This window comes from Nanorana parkeri, unplaced genomic scaffold, assembly GCF_000935625.1.
Source record: "Nanorana parkeri isolate BGI_ZX_2015 unplaced genomic scaffold, ASM93562v1 scaffold56, whole genome shotgun sequence".
NCBI lineage: Eukaryota > Metazoa > Chordata > Amphibia > Anura > Dicroglossidae > Nanorana > Nanorana parkeri.
Genome location: NW_017306324.1, coordinates 1,797,531 through 1,822,347, shown reverse-complemented (window position 1 = coordinate 1,822,347; position 24,817 = coordinate 1,797,531). Strand labels below are relative to the sequence as shown.

Here is a 24,817-nt window from a genome sequence, read left to right as displayed (position 1 = left end):
GTCAACAGCACCCTGGCAACCCATTACCAGTGGAAGAGACACAAAGTATACCTGAACTTCCCCCGTGTCCAGCACACAGGAAATTAAAGGATTTGTATGTGGCTTCTGGAGGGAAGTGATGCCGACAGCAATGACAGGATCCTGGGTAAGGGAATTCCGTCTGCTTAATGATCCTTGCACTGATTTTTTTGGGGAGGAGGTCATGTGACACAGACCTCCGGGAGACCCCACACAGACAGAATATCTTTCCTTAGAAATGTGTTAATCCTTTTATTACTTGTCGGGGAGGTTGTGGTGTTACCCACACATGCTAATATCCGGTTTGTAAGGTTCCCTATTCAGGCGACTTTTCAACTCGATCACTTAATGACCGAAATCTGCTTCCGTTTCATCAGATTGTTTTTAAAGTCGTATTTTGCATGACACCAAAGCTATAAATTTGATATTAAACACCAAGTGGGGAATTGAACGAATATGGAGCAGTTGCCCATGGCAACCCATCAGCTTCTCTCTTCAGTTTGTTCAGGTAAGCTTTGAAAATGAAAAAGAGAAGCTGATGGGTTGCCATGGGGGACTGCTCCAGATTCTGTCTGCTCCAGTTTTAATAAATTCTTCTCAGTGTATGCTTGCGGGTACTAGCAAAATGCACCCTTTACAGAACAGGTAAAGTTGTGGGACATCACAAGTAATGTAGCAGAAGTGTTTTTGAAGACATCATGTGCAGGAGAGGCGTGCGGAGGGTATGATAGGGGACAGCGTGTGCAGAAGAGGAGTTTGGAGGGTATGACGGGGCAGTAGAAGAAGGTGGAGGGTATTATGATGAACCTTATGTGCAGGAGTGAGATGTGGAAGATATGATGATGGGCAATATGTGCAGGAGAGGAGTCCGTAGGGCATGACGGGGGGCAATATGTGCAGAGAGGAGTGTGGAGGGTATAATGATCAGTGATATGTGCAGGAGAAGTGTGTGGAGGGTATGATGGTGGGCAATGTGTACAGGAGAAGAGTGCGAATAGTAGGATGATGGGCAATATGTTGCATTTGAGGAGGGCATGACAGCGGGCAGTATGTGCAGGAGAGGCGTGTGGAGGGTATTATGATGGACAATATGTTGCAGGAGAGGAGTGTGGGGGTTATGATGGCAGGCAATGTACACAGGAGAGGAGTGTGCAGGGTATGACAGTGGGCAGTATGTATAAGAGAGGAGTGCAGAGGGTATGATGATGGCAGTATGTGTAGGAGAGGAGTGCAGAGGGTATGATGCGGGGCAGTATGTGTAGGAAAAGAGTGCAGAGGGTATGATGATGGGCAATATGTGTAGGAGAGGAGTGCATAGGGTATGATGATGGGCAGTATGTGTAGGAGAGGAGTGCAGAGGGTATGATGATGGGCAGTATGTGTAGGAGAGGAGTGCAGAGAGTATGATGATGGGCCGTATGTGTAGGAGAAGAGTGCAGAGAGTATGATGAGAGGCAGTATGCGTAGTAGAGGAGTGCAGAGGGTATGATGATGGGCAATATGTGCAGGAGAGGAGTGCCTTAAGTTATTCAGCAAGAGCAGCAGAACCTGGGGGTGGATTGAAATCACTGAGAGCTCTAGGTGGTCATACAAGGACAATCAGGAGTGCAGTACCTTTCCAAGAGCAAGGAGAAACAAGGTGTATATATATATCTCAAACAATTCATCCCCTCACAGCTACCTCCTCATGTATTACTGGCCCCTCCCTTTTAGGTTGTAAGCTCTGAGGGGCAGGGCCCTCCTTACTATCTTGTCTTGAATTGTATTGTGACTGTAATGTCTTCCGAATATTGTAAAGTGCTGCACAAACTGTTGGCACTATATAAATCCTGTATAATAATAATAATAATTAAAAAAAATATATATTATATATATATACACACACCTGTTTGAGCTTGTTGACATCTCATTCCATAACCTTGGCAACTAGTATGGAATTGGCCAACCCTTTGGGGCCTTAACAATCTTTATTCTTCTGGGAAGGCTTCCAGCAAGATTTTGGAGTGTTTGTGGGTAGTTGTGTCATTCAGACTAAAGAGCCATTGTAAAGTCAAGTTCTGATTTTGAACAAGAAAACCTGGCTAAGTGTCCACAAGGGTAGGGGTCAGGGTAAAGTTTGTGATTTTCCCGGAGTTCTTCTTTACGTCATCACATTAAACACAGGTTCTGCCTTCAGAATGTCTGCCCGATTCCATGGATGACCCCTGCGGAATCAGGATATTTCTGTACCGAAAAGCTGACTGTTGTTCAGACGCCATTAAACATCCCCCATTCACGTGTTGCAAATAATCTGTCTAGTGTAATTAGGACATCAGGTTGTAACTCTGAGTATTTGCCCCCCAGCTTCCAGACAACACAATATTTTCCACCGTGAACGCCTTTTCGGATCATCCCTGGGAGCCGGTTCACGTCTGAGGCAAACAGCTTGAAGCCTCCGGGCAACCATTGTTCATGAATGTTTTACAAAATTATTATTAGAACCCCCGAACCGCGCAAATGGCGGCTTTAATTCCCAAAGAAGATTAGGATTCATAATTCACGGTGTAATTCCAGTGGCTCAAGGTTAAGTGGAGCATAATATATAAATAACAATGCTTTATGCAGATGATTAAGAAGAACTTATTGAAATGCACTTCGAATGTATCGCAGTTTCCTTTAATAGATGCCAATGTGCAAGAGGAAGAAACGCATGAATGATTTCCTGTCTTCCACTGTAAATGTGTGCGGTGACTGGGTATTGTACAGTATGGAAACAAAGGTCCTAAAAATAAAAGGGTCAAATAATTGATGTTGAGGTCGGTTGTGCACATTCCAGTCCTTTGTATGAATGTAAACATTTGTATTACCTGAGCATTAGAGTTGCCACCTTTTCTTCAAGTGAAACCCGAACACTCTAGCGTTGCACGCGGAAGATATTTTTTTTTTTTAGACTATAGAGGAGAGAGCGAGGAGAGGCAGCCAGGGGAGGGAGTAAGGAGACCAGGTATGGAGGACTACAAATACCAGCAATACCTCATACAGCAATACAAAGTAATATGAAGCTATATACTCTGTGTTGTTCTCGGTTTGTGCCCTGATGTGGCCTGTGCGATTCTCAGGTGGGCTGTGTGGCACTCAGATGGGCTGTGCGACACTCAGGTGGGCTGTGCGTCTCTCAGGTGGGCTGTGCGACACTCAGGTGGGCTGTGCGACTTTCAGGTGAGCTGTGCGTCTCTCAGGTGGGCTGTGCGACACTCAGGTGGGCTGTGCGACTTTCAGGTGAGCTGTGCGTCTCTCAGGTGGGCTGTGCGACACTCAGGTGGGCTGTGCGACTTTCAGGTGAGCTGTGCGTCTCTCAGGTGGGCTGTGCGACACTCAGGTGGGCTGTGCGACTTTCAGGTGAGCTGTGCGTCTCTCAGGTGGGCTGTGCGACACTCAGGTGGGCTGTGCGACTTTCAGGTGAGCTGTGCGTCTCTCAGGTGGGCTGTGCGACACTCAGGTGGGCTGTGCGACTTTCAGGTGAGCTGTGCGTCTCTCAGGTGGGCTGTGCGACACTCAGGTGGGCTGTGCGACTTTCAGGTGAGCTGTGCGTCTCTCAGGTGGGCTGTGCGACACTCAGGTGGGCTGTGCGACTTTCAGGTGAGCTGTGCGTCTCTCAGGTGGGCTGTGCGACACTCAGGTGGGCTGTGCGACTTTCAGGTGAGCTGTGCGTCTCTCAGGTGGGCTGTGCGACACTCAGGTGGGCTGTGCGACTTTCAGGTGAGCTGTGCGTCTCTCAGGTGGGCTGTGCGACACTCAGGTGGGCTGTGCGACTTTCAGGTGAGCTGTGCGTCTCTCAGGTGGGCTGTGCGACACTCAGGTGGGCTGTGCGACTTTCAGGTGAGCTGTGCGTCTCTCAGGTGGGCTGTGCGACACTCAGGTGGGCTGTGCGACTTTCAGGTGAGCTGTGCGTCTCTCAGGTGGGCTGTGCGACACTCAGGTGGGCTGTGCGACTTTCAGGTGAGCTGTGCGTCTCTCAGGTGGGCTGTGCGACACTCAGGTGGGCTGTGCGACTTTCAGGTGAGCTGTGCGTCTCTCAGGTGGGCTGTGCGACACTCAGGTGGGCTGTGCGACTTTCAGGTGAGCTGTGCGTCTCTCAGGTGGGCTGTGCGACACTCAGGTGGGCTGTGCGACTTTCAGGTGAGCTGTGCGTCTCTCAGGTGGGCTGTGCGACACTCAGGTGGGCTGTGCGACTTTCAGGTGAGCTGTGCGTCTCTCAGGTGGGCTGTGCGACACTCAGGTGGGCTGTGCGACTTTCAGGTGAGCTGTGCGTCTCTCAGGTGGGCTGTGCGACACTCAGGTGGGCTGTGCGACTTTCAGGTGAGCTGTGCGTCTCTCAGGTGGGCTGTGCGACACTCAGGTGGGCTGTGCGACTTTCAGGTGAGCTGTGCGTCTCTCAGGTGGGCTGTGCGACACTCAGGTGGGCTGTGCGACTTTCAGGTGAGCTGTGCGTCTCTCAGGTGGGCTGTGCGACACTCAGGTGGGCTGTGCGACTTTCAGGTGAGCTGTGCGTCTCTCAGGTGGGCTGTGCGACACTCAGGTGGGCTGTGCGACTTTCAGGTGAGCTGTGCGTCTCTCAGGTGGGCTGTGCGACACTCAGGTGGGCTGTGCGACTTTCAGGTGAGCTGTGCGTCTCTCAGGTGGGCTGTGCGACACTCAGGTGGGCTGTGCGACTTTCAGGTGAGCTGTGCGTCTCTCAGGTGGGCTGTGCGACACTCAGGTGGGCTGTGCGACTTTCAGGTGAGCTGTGCGTCTCTCAGGTGGGCTGTGCGACACTCAGGTGGGCTGTGCGACTTTCAGGTGAGCTGTGCGTCTCTCAGGTGGGCTGTGCGACTCTCAGGTGGGCTGTGCGACACTCAGGTGGGTTGTACGGCTCTCAGGTGGGCTGCTCAAATCTCAGGGCTGTCTGGGCTATGCTGTCTCAAGGAGTCAGGGACCCGAAGGAGGAGCAATCATAAATGCGGCTGCCGAGGTCCTCGGTAAGCGCGATCTCGGGTGGCCGCATCTGCCCGAAACCTGGATCTTCCTCTGGCTGCGTAAAGGTGCCCACAGCTCAGAGGAAGATCTGGATCTCCAGCGCTGGAGGGACTCCTGAAAACTACTGGAAAGAAGAAGGTGATCGGATCAAGAGGCATCCATTTAAGCTAAGTCCTTAAAGCAGCACGGGGGGATGTGACTTTATTGTCACTTTAATGTACCCCACACACCCCGGTTTTTATGCAGAATTTCCCCAACGGTAAAATCTGTAATTTGGTAAGCGAGATTAGTTTTGCCCAACTCCCTCCGTTCACCACTTCCTAGCAAATACTGTACAGCAAATGAAATGCCTGTGCTGATATATCTACAGATATGGAACGTAATAGAGATGTTACTTAATCTGCTTTATTGTAAAGCTCTCTCAAACCTTTGCATGTCAGCTGGGCATATGATGAAAATCTGTATCAGCAGAGGTGACCTGAAAAAATAATTTCAAAACTATCAGAGATATAAACTGATGAATTAATATACAAATCCTGACCTTCCCAGTAAAAGTCAAGCTTGAAAACCTCCCCCCCACCACCGCCACCTCCCTAGCCCCCATAGTGGAGATAGAAACCCTACATAGAGACAATAGAAAGACATAGGAGGGGATGGGTTCAACCATGACCCTAACCCATCTGCCTATACCGCCTAACCTCCAGCATCATTGGCAATGAGGGTGCTTTACTGCCTTAGAACCATTACATAGACTGGAACCCAGAAAATGGCAGCTTCCACCTCAGTGTTATCACACGGGCATTATGCGATTTTTGCAGATTCCCGATTGCCAGTCAATTTAACTATTTCATGTCTTTTTTTTCTTTATTTCAGTTCCCCAGCGGCTTTCATGGGCACTATAGAAGCCACCTTCGGAATGATATTTGCCAAGAATACCGTATGGAGGCCAGGCCTCCACCCCCGAAGGCCTTCGCCCAGCGAATTAAAGTAAGTAGGGCGGCATAGCAAAACTTTGTGTGACCTCGACATGGAAAGATTTAATGCAGAGTTGCTATAAAGAAAAGGATTGCTCGTAGCGACCAATCAGATTGTAGCTGTCATTTTTCCAGCGCCGGTTAAAAAAATGAAAGAATTCCACCTTAAGAAACACATTTTCCACGTTAGTATGGGAATTGCTAAAAACTTGTCAGTTGCTGCACGTACTTATCTGACTGCGATCACAATCATTTATTTATATGGCATCAGCGTATTTATTGTCAGTGTGTATTTTATCTTATTATGTAGTAAGGAATGTTCACATCAGTCCCGGCCCTAGTGGAGCTCCCGATTTAGAAGTCCTCCCTCAGTCTTACCATAGTACGAAAGTCTCATCAGTTTTATCCAAAACACCTTTCCATTTGTAGCAATGAACATAGCAAAGGACTAGGGATACACCAATACCGATACTAGTATCAGTATCGGTGCTGATACCGAGTATTTGGGCGAGTACTCGTACTCACCCAAATGCTCCCGATACCGGAACTACCGATATTAGGATGCCGGGCGGCGAGTCATTACATGCTGCCCGGCTATCTGATTGGCCGGAAAGGCGACTCCATGCTCCCTCGTCACTAGGGGGCATGGAGCTGGCTTCCCGGCCAATCATTAAAGGAGAACTATGGGGTTAAGGCTTTTCCCCATAGTTCTCCTTAGGGTAACGGGAGGACACAAACTAGCGTCCTCCCGTCACCTTAGGCTCAGTATACCGCGAGCCGTAGCTCGCGGTATACTGTGACACGGCAGTATGCCGCGAGCTGCTGCTCGCGGTATACTGAGACGCCGCAGCTGAAGCTGATCCCGACAATTATGTCGGGATCCGCCCAGCTGCGTGACTGACAGCTGGCTCTGCCTATCTAGAGGCAGAGCCAGCTGTATCTGCCCCGTCCGTTCCGCCAGTCAGCGCTGGTGGAGCGGGGAGGGGGGAATCCAGCACCTCCCCTGTCACAGCAGAGAGCCGTGACAGGATCGAGAGGTGAGCGAACGCCGGTATGTGTTCGCTCACTTCCCGATCTACTGAGCCGACCTGTGACAGTCTCATTGTCACAGGTCGGCTAGAACTATGAGGTGAGTGAAAAGCACTCACCTCATAGTTCTCCTTTAATGGGACTTCCGGTATCAGTATTCGGTAGGGATGCACCAATACTGATACTAGTATCAGTGCCGATATCGAGTATTTGGGCGAGTACGAGTAATGCTCCGATACCTTCACTTATACTGGAACTTCTGGTCAGAGGAAGAGTTCCTTTGACCGGCAGTGCCATAGGGGAACATGGAGCCGACTTCTCGGCCCATCAGAAAGACAGGTGGTGAGTAATGACCCGCCAACCGGCTTCCTGATTGGCCTGGAAACCAGCTCCGTGCCGATTGCCCTGGCGGGAAGCACCGGTATCGGTACTCGGTATCGGCGAGTACCGGAAAAAGAATATCGGTACTCGTACTCAATTCCGAAAAACTAGTATCGGTGCATCCCTACACAGGACAATAAATGTTTCCATTAATAAAAGAAAAAAAGGTGCACTAAACCTCATGACACTATGGGGGGAATTTATCAAAACTGGAGCAGACAAAATCTGGAGCGGCCGTGCATGGCGACCAATCAGCTTCTGTCTTCAGTTTGTTCAGTTAAGATTTGAAAATGAAAGAGAGAAGCTGATTGGTTGCAGTGCATGGTTGCTCCAGATTCTGTCTGCTCCAGTTTTGATAAATTCCCTTTTAGATGTTTATAGCCGCATCCACCAGCTTCCTTTTCACCGCTTTCCGAACTTCCGGTCAGGGAGCGTGCTTTGTAAACCTAATCACAAATTTCCTGATCAGATTATTCAGGACTACATGTCCCAGCATTCATTGGCACGTCCTCCCATAGGGAGGTACAGGCTGCTGCACACAATTACATGCAGCACCTGTCCCTCCCGGGATCGGGTCTTTGCACGGGCTTGCATGCTGCACGGATATGCACACCCGTGTAAATGAGTAAATCTTGGGGTTATATAGAAACATGGGGGAGATACACAGGTTACATGCAGATAGTGTATCTGGTGGTTTCCAGACCCAGAACCCCACCGCTGCAAGGCCACAGTGCTGCGGTAATTCACTTTTGCATTGACCTACATTCTGGAAACTAGCTGCAGCGCCCTCCTTCCCTATACTCTCTGATGTCTGATAAACCGCAGCACTGTAACTCACAGAGAGGTGTTATGCGTCCCACCTGTAAGAGATGAAAGCGTGAATTTAGAGAACCGTAGTGTCAGTACAGCGCTCTGATATGAATTATAAATCATCAGAAGTGGGTTACAACATCCTCACCTGCGTTCCATGCAAATAGAGCCAGCAGACGGGGCCCAGCCCGTGTCGGTTTTGCTTGACTGCCATCGCTGATTAAAGCCTCATGTTGAAAAGGAATCAAGCCTTTTAAAAACCGGCTTGTTGGGGTTTGCGTTCGGAACATCATTTGTTTCTTCAAAGCTTAGAGGCGACATGTTTGTTTACAGCCGCTAATAAAAATATTTACCTTGGGATATTGATTTGTATAACCTTAGACTGGTGTGTCCAAAGCAAAGATTCCCTAATAAGGATGTTCTCAACAGTTCTTTTTGTGTTTGTTCTAAGCCAAACTTCCTACAAACACATTACCCCTGCTCTGTTTTAAAGCTGAACTCCGGGCACAAAAACTTTCATTTAAATATCTTCCTCAATAGCCACAAAGGCTATAAATCTACTTTGTGTGCACCAAATGCCCAGTTATTACCCTATAAAAGTAGCGATGACATCATCACTGTGCTGTACATAACCTGTGCAGAGAACAGGGATGGCCCCATCTACTACAGGCATGACAGAAAGGGGGCGGAGACAAGACCAGTCAACCCTGCACAAGGAGGAAGAGCAGCAGTGACCGGTCTTTATTTCCCAATACGTACCCTTTATTTATTATGTTGGTGTTTTAAAAAACAAAGATGAATCTTGATGGGGAATGTAACGTCCTATATAGACAAATCTTTGCAAAATATTGTCTTTTGGGCTATTTATTGCTCCAAATGAGACACATTCCAGATATGGGGCATCCTAACATGGAAGTAAAACAGCACACGAGCACTTAGCTGAGATCTTTCCCTGATAATGTGAGCCCCGGATTATTCCATTTTAGGAGATGCAGACATGACCACACTTTCCGCCTCTCTCTACTTCAGAGACTAAGCAGAAGATGTTACAGATAATTGTGCAATTGCATTCAGCTTCTCTCCGCTCCAGATTACTCCATTTTTTTTTGCCTTGCATTGACATTTCTTAATGTTCAGCTACATTTGCATGCACTCACCAGTCTTTTGCATAGCTCAGAACTTTCGCAATTACCAGCAACCTAAATCGAAGTAAGTGGTGCTCTTCAGCTATTCAGCCGCTTAGTGTGCTCCAAGAGGCATCTCTGAGTGCAAAACACAAAAATTCAATTCTGAAATGTCATTAAAATAAGAAGGCAGCGACTTCCAGGCTCGGGGCAATGCTTGTAAATATTTGCATGTTGTACGGAGGCCTGTTGAAGCGCATTTAAGCGCTTTTTGGATGCATTTTACTTGTCAGTGATCAAATGCATGCATACATATTTCTGTTCAGACCATTACATTGCATGTGGTTTAATAGTGGTTAGTAGCAAACTATTATGGTTCTGGGTTACTTTTATAAAATGTATACATAGTCATGGACAAAAATATTGGCACCCCTGCGTTTCTGTCAGATAATGCACCACTTCATGCAGAAAATTGTTGCAATGACAAATGTTTCGGCATTCTCATGTTTATTTATTTTGTTTGTATTGGTATGACACAAAAAAGTGGAGGAAAGAAAAGCCAAATCTGACACATTCCACGCAAAGCTCCAGAAATGGACATGACAAAATTATTGGCATCTTCTCCAATTTGCAAGAAATAATTGCATTCCAAGTTTTTGTGGAAAAGCATGGACAATGTCAAGGTTACAAGTCCATCTGCAGAGATCTTAATGTTCCTGTGTCCACTGTGCGCAACATTGTCCAGATGTTTACAGCCCATGGCACTGTAGCTAATCTCCCTGGACGTGGACCAAAGAGAACAATCGATCAAAGATTGCAATGAAGGATTGCAAAATAGCGGGCTACTGGCCCACTATTTGATTTCCATGCTCATGAAATGTTCTGTCTCAAATATCACTTCATGCAAAAGACACATACCTCCTGAGACCCAGTCTGTAGGGACAGTACATCAGCTAAACTGATGGGAGTACAATGGAACATACCAAACATTAATAAATCAATACAATATAACAGGCTGTTGTGGTAGAACATAAAACACCAATGCCCGGAACCCCAGTGCATCAGAGCTGAAGTGATAACCATATATCATTGTGCTGACCCCTTGTAGTACATCTATATACATTTTGCACATAGATTTATTTCTTTGAGACATCTTCTGCGCTGTACTGTTGGAATTTTCCATCCACCGGGCTGCGTAATTAGGATTAGTTGTCATATGATTAATGTTCATTAGTGCTCTGTAATTATTACAACAAAATGATTACATGTTATAGAACAGTGCGTTTGTTCTTTGCCGCAGAATTCCATGGATTAGCTGATAAATTGGAGCGGTAGCAGTCGCTTGGCTTTTAATTACTTCTTAGATGTACGGTTTGATTATGAAGCTCCTGACAGGCATCTGCTGATGGGAAGCACATATGATAAAACATGAAAGCATATATACAACATTAAAAAAATGTATTAACGGCAGTTGCTAGAAGTGCAAAAATACATGTTTAATAATACAATTATTTCTTTGTAGCAGCACTTTAACATATGCATGCCGGAGAGACTGCAGGAGTAGAATGCGTATGGATATAAGTGGTTGGAGTTTGGTTACTCCTGGCTTCTTCCATCTCTTAGGGACTCCAGTGGTTACATTTCGATTGCATAGTTGGCTTTGTTCCATCCCACTTTGAAATTTCAGCCTGTGAAGGAAGAGATTTAAAGCTGATCCTAAAGTCATAAAGTGACAACTTTGTTCCTGCACCCTTAAAAGAGTTCACTTACTGTCAGAGGTAAAAATACCTCTTTTGTTAAACTTGTATAATCTTATGCTAGAAAGGCTTTTGCAAGTTAGTAACTGAAACCAATTTGTGAGGCGTCTTTACTCTTAAATGAGGAAGTTTAAGTTTAAGCTTTTATTACCATGTAAGGACTGGGGAAAGAACCAATAAAATTGCTTTGATAAGGGACTTTCCTCAGTCCAGCCTTTATAAAACTCTTGCAAGCTAATTTTAGTTAGACAAGACGAGGATGCTTACTAGCTGTTAGATTTTTTCTATGTCTTGTCTCCTCGTACGAGTAATAAAGTATTTTCATTGAATCCGAGATTGTTCGGATCTGATTGTTTTCACACTTCCTCCTTTATGTTCATTACTTTTTTGTTTTGGTGGCATTATCACAGGGCTCGCTTTTCTTCTGTAATTGATGGTAGCTAGGAGGAATGGTTGTCAGGATGCTCCATGTGTCGTTCTATACACATAGCTTGACTACAACTTCCATGAATTATCTGACTGCCTGAAAGTTGTGGTTGCTGTCATGAGAGTTACATGTGGCTGGATGCGTGGCACTGTGGCTGATGTATTAAAAAGTTCGGGGTGCTGGGCATGGGGCTTGTGGGTAAAAGTAGCGACCACCTGCTTCTGGTCTACATGCATTGCCAACATGATGGCATCAGTGCTGCTGGAAAAACTACAGGGGACAATGAGGTGACTCCAATCTTCACTCTATAAAAAACTACAGGCATCGTTGGTATCCAAAATTTCCAGGTGTGATGGCTCTCTGAGCACAGCTAGAATCTACAGTGGTTCCTTCCACTGTCAAGTGTCACACAAAAGTGTTAGATATCATTGGAGTTAGTTTGCATGTTCTCTCTGTGCTTGGGAGGGTTTCCCATGGGTACCCACACTCCAAAGACATGCGGGAAGTTTAATTGGCTCCTGTCTAGATCGGCCCTATATGCATGTATGTGAGATAGGGGCCTTTGATTGTAAGCTCCTTGAGGGCAGGGACTGATGTGAATGTGCAGTAGGTAATGCGTAAATTGACGGCGCTATATAAATACCTGTAATAAATAATAATAATGAATTGGCATTCATAAGACTCCAGGAGAGCATAGAATTTGATGCTGCTAACAGGAAAGGTAAGTATTCAATATGTTTTGCAATATTTTTTTCCGCAAAGGCACCAGGGCCACTTTAAGGGAATGTGAAAGCCCCTTGTCTCTGGAAGGTGCAGGCCTGCAAACCTGGACCACCAATGTCATTTTTATTATTACAGGTATTTATATAGCGCTGACAATTTACGCAGCATTTTACATAGTTGCACATTCACATCAGTCCATACCCTCAAGGAGCTTACAATCTGAGGTCCCTATCTCACATACATACATAGAGGGCCAACTTAGACAGGAGCCAATTAACCTACTAGCATGTCTTTGGAGCATGGGAAGAAACTGGAGTACCTGGAGGAAACTCACGCAAGCACAGGGAGAACATGCAAACTCCTTGCAGATAGTGAACCTGGCTGGGATTCTAATCGGGGACCCCCAGTGCTGCAAGGCAGAAGCGCTAACCACTACGCCACTGTGCTGCCCAGCTTCACGTATATGGCTGTCATTGAGCCATATATGAAATCCTAGAGACTTCCCACTCACCTGCATGCACTATAACCTGGAATATCAGTATTGGTTGACTTGAACTCCCCATTTCCCATTATTTCTGCGCACCGTTGGAAAAATACAGATCTGCATCCTGCATACGGTCTTAGACAAATATTTAGTTTGTGCTATGTACGAGTACAGCAGGAAACCCCATTAAGAAGCTTAAATATTTGCAAGCTATTGGTATAGCACCTTTTTTTTTTATTTCCATAGAAAATGCATTGGCATCGACCTCCATCCTCCATTAATTAAACAGCATTGAGCATAGCACTTTTGCTAGAGCTTTAGAATGTGCAAGCTTTTTTTCGTAATAATGAGAACTTACACCTCTGGCGCACTAATGGCACAATCTGTCATCATTACGACCTCCTGCCGAAGCATCGTCTATCTCAAAGAGACCAAAGAGAATTGTATGACCTGCATTGAGTTTTTCGGCTCAGCGTGGGGCGCAGAGCCAAGTGACCTGCGGGGTCTCTCATTATTGCTATAGAAGCTCAATATACTGTCTATATTTACCCCTTCACTTCACTTTGCTATGCTATTTATTTTGCAAAAGGAAAAGCATCTACTTCCTGGACTGAGATGCCAGCTCGGAGATGGCACAGTCATGTAAATCCTGGGGTCGGGGCAGTTGACTTTGTTCATGAGGCCAGGTTCACACCTGCGCAATCGTGCACAATACCACCCAGATTGCCATGCGGTCACGGAGTCGCCCACCACCGCTGATCGCGCTGGTGGTGCCATTATTTTCTAATGGCACCCCAGTCGTACCGGGCGGATCGCGCGGTTTCCCTCCGCGATTCGGCCTGTGTAATCGAATCTAAAACAGCCGCGCGTCGTGTGGTGCAAAAAAAGGTACCTTTTTTTTCTGCGATTGCTGCATGGATGTAACCCCATTGAAATCAATTGGGCCGAGGGGGCAATCGCTGTGTGTGCTTGTTTGCGCAATCGCCAGGTCCTGGGACGCACGTCCCGGATTGCCTAGGTCTGCACTAGCCTTTTATGTCCGACACAAATCAGCCCTCATTGTAGCCTCTCATTTTGTGACTTGCTACAAAGTTACAGTATACAGTTTGGTCACTGGGGGAGAGGAGACTGAGGAAATGCTTCCTCCTGCCTGCAGTAGACTTATGACATCATCCCAGCATAGGCAAATTGACCAGACTAAAGCTTAAGAGGGACTTTTTAATTTGTTTAATGTATAATGTTGTCTATATTGTGACATGTCAGATGTATTGATACAGACTTTTAAAGTTACTAGAAGTTCCACTTTTGAAACATCTTCTAGTTCACTTATGTGATTTTGTTTTCCAAAAAATAACATATTAATCTAGATCAGGCAACTAGATAAAATCCTTATGTCTGCTGAGTTGCCATATGCCTTGTGAAAGCCTTGTAGAGGCAGTGCCTCATCCGAAAGTTCATGAGCTTCTTTATTTTAAATGTGTAAAAGTCCTATGAGCATTCACCATAAGTTACCTTCTGTATCAGCAAGAGCAGACACACTTTTGATAGTATATACCGAGCAGTAAAAGTTTAAGCTTTATGTAAAGTGTCCACTTTTATCTTTATCTGTGTGCCCCTCTGAAAAAGGTTTACATTTTTTGCTAAGGGCCAATCTGTTCATCTGCGTTGGAACTGCGATGGCCATTGTTTCCAGCGCACCCCCAATGCAAGACAAGGCAATTTGCCTTGTCAAGAACGGGCTCTGGGCACTGCGTTGTGATGGCATGCTGTACTTTTTTCAGTGCAGCGGGACGCAACATGGTACAACCGCCTCACACCCCTCTGTGCCCGTAGAACTGAATTAAATGTCACCTGTGACATTTAAATCAAGTACTGACAAAAAAAAATACGCAGTGCGATGCAGAGGGATCAGCTCTTCGGCACTGTGCCAAACACACCAGACGCCGTGTGATTAGCGCAGCGTCTGGTGTTAATGGGCCCTTAGGATTTGATTTAACTAACGTCAGGGCCTAGAAAACCCTCTGAGTAATGACATTGTCCATATTTGTTAATGATACCCTCTAATTACATGGAGGGTGCCAGGTAGACAAGTCCTAAAGTCAGGGAAGTGAGGCCCTTAGTAACAAAATAAAACCTGGATCAGAGGGGCAGACAAAGGTAATAATATGGTGCTAGCACTTAAGCAGGTTATCACTTTTTAAAGTGTAGAATTGCTGCCAGGTTTGTTTTAAGTGGTTCTACAGAAGGAACAGAGCCCAGGTTGGTTGTTGCCATCTGAAGATGTTCACTAGTAGTCCTAAAAAAAGCCAGGAAGTTGAGCAACATCAAGATTTTCAGTGAAGCAACTTCTGTGAATTTGCTGTAAATAGCTAGTGGTTCATCTAATCTAACAATATGGCTAATTGTGGACACCTGACCACCACACCTGTATGAGCTTGTTGGACAACCTATTCCAAAACCATATATAATATAGTTGCCCCACCACCATCACCAGTTTGCTGCTATAACAGTCTTCCACTAGATTTTTGAGCATGCCTTTGGGAATTTGTGCTCATTCGGCTACAAGAGCTTTCGTAAGGTCAGGTATTGATGTTGGTCAAGAAGAATTGGCTCACAATATGCATTCTAGTTCATCCAAAAGGTGTTCAGTAGGGTTGAGGTCAGGGCTCTATGCAGGCCACGTGAGTTCCTCCAAAACAAGCTTGTCAAGTGATGTCTTTAGGGAGCTGGCTTTGTGCATAGGGGCACTGTCATACCAGAACTGAAAAGGACCTTTTCCAAAGGTTGGAAGCTCACAATTGTCTACAATATCTTAGTATGCTGTAACACTAAGAGCACCCTTCACTGGAAACACCTGAACGCAATACTCTGGAGGTAAGTCTACATACTTTTGGCCATTTAGTATATGGGGTACCTTTTTAGGGTTGTAACTAATAATTATTTTCATAATCGATTAGTTGGCCGATTATTTTTTCGATTAATCGGATGAAAAAATGACATAAATACCATCCTTAGTTTAAAAAAAAAATACACAAATGCTGTGTTACAAAAATGAAGTTTACTTCAGAATAAAATTGCTTGCACAATTTTTTGCAATCGCACTGGAACGCTCAGCATTGGGGTACCGTGCTTTCCAGTGCGGGCGATCACACTGTGGGTGGGAGGCGCGTTTGGGGTGCCTATGAAATGAATGGCACTGCAACGCCCCTCCCGCAGAAGAGTTTGTCAGACTGAAACCGAAAATGACTTTTTCTCACCCTTTATAATTGTATTGTAAGCACAGGGCGCTTGAATAGCTTCAGCCCGGAAATGACAGCTGCCAGTGGCAAGATTCCGCAGACGGCAGCTGAATGTAAATACAGCAGGTGGTGGGCTGGTGCAATAGCAAGCCTGCTATTGGCCATTTCAAATTGCAATAGCAGGCTGGCTATTGCACCCGCCCATTGCTTGCTCTGCCCTCCTCCAAGTGTGGAGGAGAGAGCTAGGGGATCCAACCAACTAATCGATAATGAGAATAGTTGACAACTATTCTCATAATTGATTATTATCGATTATTGGATTAGTTGGTTGCAGCCCTAGGTACCTTATTGCATTTTGTGGGCACATATCAATTGCAATGAAAAGCAATAGATCCGAATGGTAATAGTAAATTGGCAATTCCCATCAATGAATAAGTCCCATGGTATTTAGATCTGTATATTCCATTTTAAGAATTCAGTCAATGCAAGTATACAAGGTGCACAACGGCTTATCCATTAATCTATATACAGGGGACAGTTACTTCCTGTACATTAGGAGGAACTATTTTTAGCATCAAAGAAAATTAATGTCTTGTGAACTTCGCTCAAAATGTAATTACTTCTGCATACATTAAGCTTGCTGATAAAAACAATATTACCCTCTCACCTTGCCAAATCTTTGTGGTGGGTGTATACAGCGAACTAATGACATTGCTATGATGAATGCTTTGAAGGTAATAATATTAAAACCATTATCCTGTAGAGATAATATATGGTTAGGCCAGTTTCCATTTTAATGTGGTAACCTGAACGGCACCTTCCCTGCGATGCAAAGATTATATATAATATACTTACCTGTGGTTTTTTTTTTGCAGGACAATCCAACTAAACATACATTTTCAAAACACGACAACCGTAATAGTTTCCCCAACTGTGTTTTTACTTTTGACAATGTAAGTATTACAACAACATCACTTCTACAAACTAAGGTTATACTGTATACGTTACACTTAACGCCCAACTCTATTAAAAAGTTATATCTGTGCATTGCTGTGTGTTTTGCTGTGCTGTCTCGGTGCTTTGGGGTGCCATATTTGGTCCTGAGAGTACAGCTGGCCATAGCACTCACAAGGCGGCCGAACAAGAGAAAAATGCTCGATACCCCCATCCACGCTAAACAAAAGGAATCTTCCACTGCTGGCTATTGTACTCAAGCAGCTTGAGTACCCGAATGGTGGCTGCAGCGAATTGGTTGTAGGTAACAATTTTCCACCCAGGTCCTTTGATTTTTCAGTCGAGCTGGGTGGGGACGACAGGACCACCGCACCTCAAATTTCAGCTGATTCACAGGAATCGGATGAGGTTCTTTACACTGAAAGCTGCTGCCATGATAGAATATTAGAGGCTGCCATTGATGATCTCCTTTTAAAAATTGACTGGCTGTTTTACTGATCCACTGGTTTAAAGGCAAAGTTTACCTTTTGGACCATGTAAAGCTGGCCATACGCCTATAGATTGTCTTCAGATTTTCTATGGTCAGATGGAAAAAGTGCAACAGATTCCTCCATCTACGCTAAACTGTGTGGATGGAGGAATCTCCCGCTGAGCCAAGCTATAGTATCTTGCTAATCGGCCCCGCTGGCTGTCAAAATACCTGAACAATGTCTCCAGCCAATCAGCATCGAGCCGGCTTCCCGTCCAATCAGAAAGCCGGGAGGCCGGTCATTACTCGACGCTCAAATTCCCGATCGCACAGGAAGCCGGCTACATGTTCCCCTATGGTCCGAGGAAATCTTCCTCTGACCGGAATTTCCGGTATCGGGGAAGGTATCAGAGCATTTGGACAAATACGAGTACTGGCCCAAATACTCGTATTGGTGCATCCCTAATTGCAACCATGATCAGTGTATTGTGGGTGCCATGCTCAGGCTCCTCCTGACGCTTCCATCAGCCCAAGATCTGTACAGGTAAAGGTACAGACCTTTGGTTATTGGGCTGGAGGAAGCGATCAGTTGGTTACAAGCCTGGTGATGTCATATTGCTCTATTGAGGTCTACAAGTCCCCCCATTCGCAGATCCTGTTACTGCGGCTCTGCCCACACAGCTTCTATTGCGAATTTTAAAGAATACGGGGGATTTCAGATAAGTGGGGGCTTGAGGGTGGGAAGCTGGGTAATATGACCATGTAATGTGTTACTCCCTAAATATGGGTGTATCAGGAAACATGGTCACAAAGGTGAAATTAGCCTTCATAGGTTAACATTTATGATAATAATTCAATGGGACAAAATCACTGATCCTGCACAAACAGGAAAGACCTGTGCTCTGAACGCATCTGGTCTGGCAGATGGACGCGCCAAGAAGACATAGCTGCCAGTTGCCTCCGAATAGGGACCTTTAATGAAAGTACCTTCGTCTGAAGCTGATTGTACCAGCCAGTAAATTCCCCCCTTAATGCTTCTCCTTGGCAACAGCAGTAAATTAGCCTCATCACAGAGGACTGAATGTATCACACTGCGTTAGTGTACTGCATACGCACCTCGGCGAGTCCCTTCGCTTCCCGAAACCTGCTAGAAGCATCGTCCCCAGTGCAGAATAATTAGGTTTGTGTGTTTGAATTCTAAATTGGGCATTTAATTTCATGGCAGTAAGCTGCCGCTCTGCCCTAGAGATTACAAACAGTAATAAACCAGACTCTACCTTCCACTACGCGTTCCCTAACTACATATTTTTACAGCTCCTCACTCTTTGCAATGACATGCAGACTCTACAGTCACAGAGTAGCCAATTATCTGTATAATCAGGCTTTGCTTTGCTGGGTGGATCTCGACAGTATTGTGGGGATCCGTCCCGGCTGTGGCGCTCTCAGTATATAGCCGGCAATAGCTCGCTATATACTGAGCTTTGGGTCACCGGAGGAGGTCAGTATATGTCCTCCCGTGACCCTAAAGAGAACTATGGGATAGAAAGGTTACCGCATAGTTCCCTTCTAAACCCAGGATTGGATCAAATGCGTTGGAGGGTGGACCTGAGGCAGCTAAATAGGAGCCTTGTTTCATTTCCGGGGCACGTGTCGGGATATAAATACATGAAGTATATTTGTTTTGTACACCTTACTGGAATCAACCATATGGTTACCAGGGTGCCGACTGGTCATGATGTATAACCTTAATCAGATATTCTTTATTGCATGATCGCATAGAAAACATAGTTTCAGGACCTTGCAGGGACCCTTCATTTGGCATGCTCACACGCCTGAGGAAGGGTCCCTGCATGGTCCACAAATGTTGTTATTCCTTTTATACTGTTAGTTATCATTTTAGTTTAGTTCATATAACGTTACAGGTAGACTGACTGCAAGGATCAGGTATGTTCATGTTTAGGGTTTCTCCCCTCCATTGCAGCAAATACTTACCTTCCATCTGCTGCTCCACAGCTCTGTTCAGCCACTATAACCGAGAAGAGGAAACCCTCTGTAAACGTACAGCCTAATACAGGACTAAGGACTTATGTGACAACGATGGAGCAGTTAATCACAGAAAAAAGTCCCGTCGCACAGCGCAAGCATCGCTGAAAAATGTATTATAGCACACAGATACACATCATCCCACCGTGGATCCACTGCACTCAACGGTGGAGCAATTATTAAGTGCCAGAGCTGTCATGTGATAGGAAGGGAAGAGATTCAAATTCTTCCTCATACCTGGAACAGAGTGGCGATGGAGAGGGAGCAAAGGAAAGGTGAGTATGTGCTGCCAGGGAGGAGGTCAATTTAGTGAACCAGCATCTTTGCCTGACGAAGACTCACTTTAAAGTGGCCAGGCTGTGGACAGTGAAGTTTTTGTAAATCCTTAAAGGAGAACTGTGGGGTTAAGGCTTTTCCCTATTGTTCTCCTTAGGGTAACGGGAGGACACAAACTAGCGTCCTCCCGTCACCCTAGGCTCAGTATACCGCGAGCTGTAGCTCGCGGTATACTGAGATGCCGCAGCTGAAGCGGATAGCGACAATTGTGCCGGGATTCGCCCAGCTGCGTGACTGACAGCTGGCTCTGCCTATCTAGAGGCAGAGCCAGCTGTACCCTCCCCCGTCCGTTCCGCCAGTCAGCGCTGGCGGAGCGGGGAGGGGGGAATCCAGCCCTCCCCTGTCACGGCAGAGAGCTGTGACAGGATCGAGAAGTGAGCGAGCACCGGTATGTATTCGCTCACCTCCCGATCTACTGAGCCGACCTGTGACAGTCTCATTGTCACAGGTCGGCTAGAACTATGAGCTGAGTGAAAAGCACTCACCTCATAGTTCTCCTTTTAATAAGCAGTAAATGAGCATTAAAACAAGCTCTCACTGACCTCTGTAGCTGCAGACACTGTGGAATAATTAAATCGGAACTAAAGCTGCAATTGCATAGCACAGGAGTTACTTTGTCCTTGCAGAGAATCATGCCAAGACTGTACATTGAGCTGCCCATGTCCAGCTCACTGCTCAATCTAAACCACCAACATAACTCTTCTGCAATGAGAGGCCTGCCTGCTCACAATTCTTGTAAATAAATACTTTCCATTTTCATTACATACTTATTTTAGACCCAGTGATATTGTCACTAGGTCTGACTACAATCTCTGTACAAATTAGTAAACTAAACATGAGATTGTAGTCCATCCTGGGAGCGAGCTCGGATCCGATCAGCAGGGATCTCCAGTGACATAATTTACCATATATGGACTTTCCCATTTGTAGTAAATGCTGAAGAGAGAGAGAGAGCTCCTTCCCCTCTGTCATCAGCGATCCACGAGTATGTCAGTGTCAGCAGGGAGAGAGAGAGAGAGAGGGAGGAAGGAGCTGGCACACGGGGACCTGCAGGTAAGGAGAGAGCTGCTGCGCATGTCCATATATTCGTGGACGCGCAGCAGCTCTCAAGAATCACTGTCAGTCATCAGTGGGGAGGATCCCGTCAGATACGTCGGGATGTCTTCTCATTGCGGCGCTTAGCCCCGCCCACCACCTAAAATAAGGTTTTACAGCCTTACTGTGCATTTTGGCTAATTACAGTAAATTACATTATTTACTTATTTAGCCTAAGGAATGCATTCATAAAAAAAGATAGAACCCCATAGTTCTCCTTTAATAAGTCACAGCCCTGGAACAGGTATGTAGATCAGCACTTCCAACATGCTGCATTTGTGTTCCTTGTAGCAAGGAGAGAGTAATGGTGGCAGTGTTCTGAAAAACAAGTCGTCATTTGCAGCTCCCTTATTTCTATTCCAAAAAGGTTTCCCTTTTAAAAGTTGAAGCCTTGACTGATTGCTCCCCTTTGCTTTGTCTTTCAGCCTCACATTTTGCGGAGGCTGCCTACAAATCACAGACTGAACAGGATAGGCTTTCAGAAGCCACAATTCACGTGGAACAATTAAAGTTCTTTTTCTCACAATGCTGAAAGGTGATGGCTTTGATTTCAGGCATGGTGATAATTAGGGAGCTGTTGATAAGCGAGAATTGCTCCATGGAAATTATTAGCAGCGATGATAATTACTGTAGTGATTATCTTCTGGAACAGAAAGGCCTTTCACACTTGGGTGGTTCATTTACTGTAAATAGTATATAACAACGGGGTGTATTTTTTTAAAGAGGAACCATTGCACTTTATTAGGAAGTATTCATTCTGTTTAGTTTATGTAGCATTTATCTGCAATTCATTTGTGGTATTATTCATATACCTACATGCTCACTCGGTCACGATTTCAGGGTAATATTTCATGTACAGAATGACGGCCTCTAGAGGGCGCCCATGTCTATATGTCAGTCATGTGGCTAACCTGTGTGAAGAGGAGTACAGGGCTGCCATTGCTGTCTTTTCCTGGAAATTAGGGATGCACCAATACCGATACTAGTATGTTTCTCCTGATGACTATCCCGATACCGGAACTTCCGGTATCATGAAGCCGGGTGACAAGTCATTACACGCTGCCCTGCTTCCCGAATGGCTTCCTGATCGTCACCACGGAGCATAGAGCTTGCTTCCAGGCCAATCAGGAAGCCGGGGGCCGGTAATGACTCACCCCCCGGCTTCCTGATTGGTCGGGAAGCCGGCTCCCTTGTCACTTGGTGACGCGGAAGCATGAAGCCGGCTTCCCAGCCAATCAGGAAGCCAGGTGTGTAATGACTCACACCTGGCTTCCTGATTGGTTGGAAAGCTGGCCAATCAGGAAGTCAGGCGGCGAGTCATTACCCACCCCCTGGGTTCTTGATTGGCCAGAAAGCCGGCTCCATGCTCCCTTGTCACTTGGTGACGAGGAAGCATGGAGCCGGCTCACCGGCCAATCAGGAAGCTGGGCGCCGTGTAATGACTCGCCGCCCGGCTTCCTGCTTGATTAGGAAGCTGGACAATCAGGAAGTCAGGCGGTGAGTCATTACCCACCCCTCGGCTTCCCAATTGGCCAGAAAGTTGCCTCCATGCTTCCTCGTTACCTGGTGGCTAATCAGGAAGTTGGGCGGCGAGTCATTACAGACTTCCGGTATTGGTATTCGGTATCTGCGAGTACTGGAAAAAAAATATCATACACATACACGATATTGGTGCATCCCTACTGGAAAGGCTAGTTGCCTAGTTGGCATGATGATTCAGTGGCTTCAATATCGATACTAGTATGCAAATAAGGAGTTTTGTCTTCACTGCCTGCATGCTTGTTCCAGGTTTGTGACTCAAGCCATTCAGCCAACATGTTCAAAAATAGGTCATGCAGCCCATTAGTTTCTATCAGTAATGGTTTTGTTTCAATTACAGGAGCCATTAACTTAAAGCTGTAGTTAAGTCTAAACAAATATTTCCTAAATACAAGATCCATGTGTATTCCTAATTGAATCTTGGTGTCATTAATAATTTTTTTTCAAAATCTGTGCAGTAACCCAAAATACAACAACTGCTACACTCTGCTTCTGCGCAGGAGTTTCCTGTAGAGTTGACCAATCACACCTGTTCTATGCTCTTGTACATGGCGACTGGTCTTGTCTCCGCCCCCTCCTGTAATAAAGACAGGTCACTGCTGCTCTCTCTCCTTGTGCAGGGTGACCGGTCTTGTCTCCGCCCCCCTCCTGTTAAAAAGATTGCTCACTGCTGCTCCCTGCTCTTGTGCAGGGTGACTGGTCTTGTCTCCGCCCCCTCCTGTAATAAAGACCGGTCCCTGCTGCTCCCTGCTCTTGTGCAGGGTGACTGGTCTTGTCTCCGCCCCCTCCTGTAATAAAGACAGGTCACTGCTGCTCTCTCTCCTTGTGCAGGGTGACTGGTCTTGTCTTCGCCACCTCCTGTACTTTTCTTCAGGCAGCCTGTAGTGGGTGGGGCCTGCTGGGTCTCCCCCACTGCTTTCCTCTATGCACAGGCTATGTACAGCACAGTGATGATGGTTAATCCCGTTGCCACTTTTTTGCCATCTGTTTTTGCACCAGGTAGATTTTTCTTCATTTCCTATCCTTAACAGTAAATAAAAGGAAATTTCTCCAAAGTGTATGCATGTATACATATGTTTAAAAAAATGACAGCCCCCAAATCTTTAAGTGATTGATATTTAAATGCTCTAATTTATGTTTTAAAAAGTTGGTGCAAAGCTTTGTAGTGGGTTATTATTAGGGATGCACCGATACTAGTAACGGTATCTGTGCCGATACCGAGTATTTGGGCCAGTACCCGTACTCGCCCAAATGCTCCGATACTTACCTCTGACACCGGAACTTCCGGTCAGAGGGAGATTTCCTCTGACCGGCAGTGCCGCGAGGGAACAAAGCTTCCCGGCCAATCAAGAAGCCAGGTGGCACATAATGACTTGCCGCCCAGCTTGGCTGGGAAGCCGACGGTATGCTGTTTGACTGGCTCAATGCTGATTGGCTGGGAAGCTGGCTTCCCGACCAATTAGCATTCAGCTGGCCAAACAGCAGGGAGCTGGCTTCCCGGGCAATCAAGAAGCCGGGCAGCGGGTAATGATACACTGCTCGGCTTCCTGATTGCCCGGGAAGCTAGCTCCATGCTAGCCGAAGTACAGGTATCGTTATCCGCGAGCACCAAAAGATAAATGTCGTTACTCATACTGGATAACGAAAAAACGGTATCGATGAATCCCTAGTTATAATAAATGACTGCAGTGTGGAGGGCTTTTTTTGGTTTCCTTGTACCTTTGCAGTTCTTCCATGAATGGTTCTCTTTGACAGAGTGGCTTCTTTTTTCTTTACTAAGGGCTTGGGCAAGAAAAAGCTTCTGCAGCAAAGAGAGTCTCACAACTTTACCTACTGGAAGCCACTGGAAGAGGAGTTAAGAAGACAGAGGCCTCTTATCAGCACTTACCAGACAGAATTCTGGAGAGTGGACGATGTTCCCAGGAGGTCACCTCAGCTTCTGGTTCCCCGTTTGACAGCTTCGTGTTCTGCAGTGACCACTTATAGGGACATGAGGAAAAGCCATGCTAATCTGAAATCCTCCGAGCACTCAGCTTTGACAGACGTCCCACAGATCTCTAACAACACCAGAGCAGGAACGGAGGAGATCTCACTAAGAAGAGCTAAGTCTGCACCTTACAATCGGCTCACCGTTTCTGATTGTCTTGTTTGGTGTGCTCCGGGAACAGCTAAACATGAAAGCGTGCAGAATATAGGAACAACATAAAGGATCTTTAAACCCCAAAACAGAAATTTAATATATTGCAGATGACCAGGCCTTTGATGTGGTGGCTGCATTAGCTTTCATTTTTCAGGCTAAGAACTTCTTTAGCAAGTACAGAAGTGGACCGCCAACATGTCTCCCTCCATAGATACAGTAAAGGAGTAAGCGTAGCCCCCCCCAAGGACAGGAAGTGTGTTATTTGCTATAAACTAATGCA

The 24,817-nt window shown here is 46.1% G+C and overlaps 1 protein-coding gene across 1 annotated transcript; it reads left to right on the top strand.

Annotated features, from left to right (window-relative positions):
• The first annotated feature begins 118 nt into the window (after positions 1–118).
• On the top strand, positions 119–24,603 carry CUNH3orf84 (chromosome unknown C3orf84 homolog). Its single transcript, XM_018576083.1, has 4 exons — positions 119–145; positions 5,887–6,000; positions 16,837–16,914; positions 24,178–24,603. The coding sequence occupies exons 1-4, from the start codon at positions 119–121 to the stop codon at positions 24,601–24,603; spliced, it is 645 nt and encodes a 214-aa protein (XP_018431585.1).
• Positions 24,604–24,817: the final 214 nt, after the last annotated feature.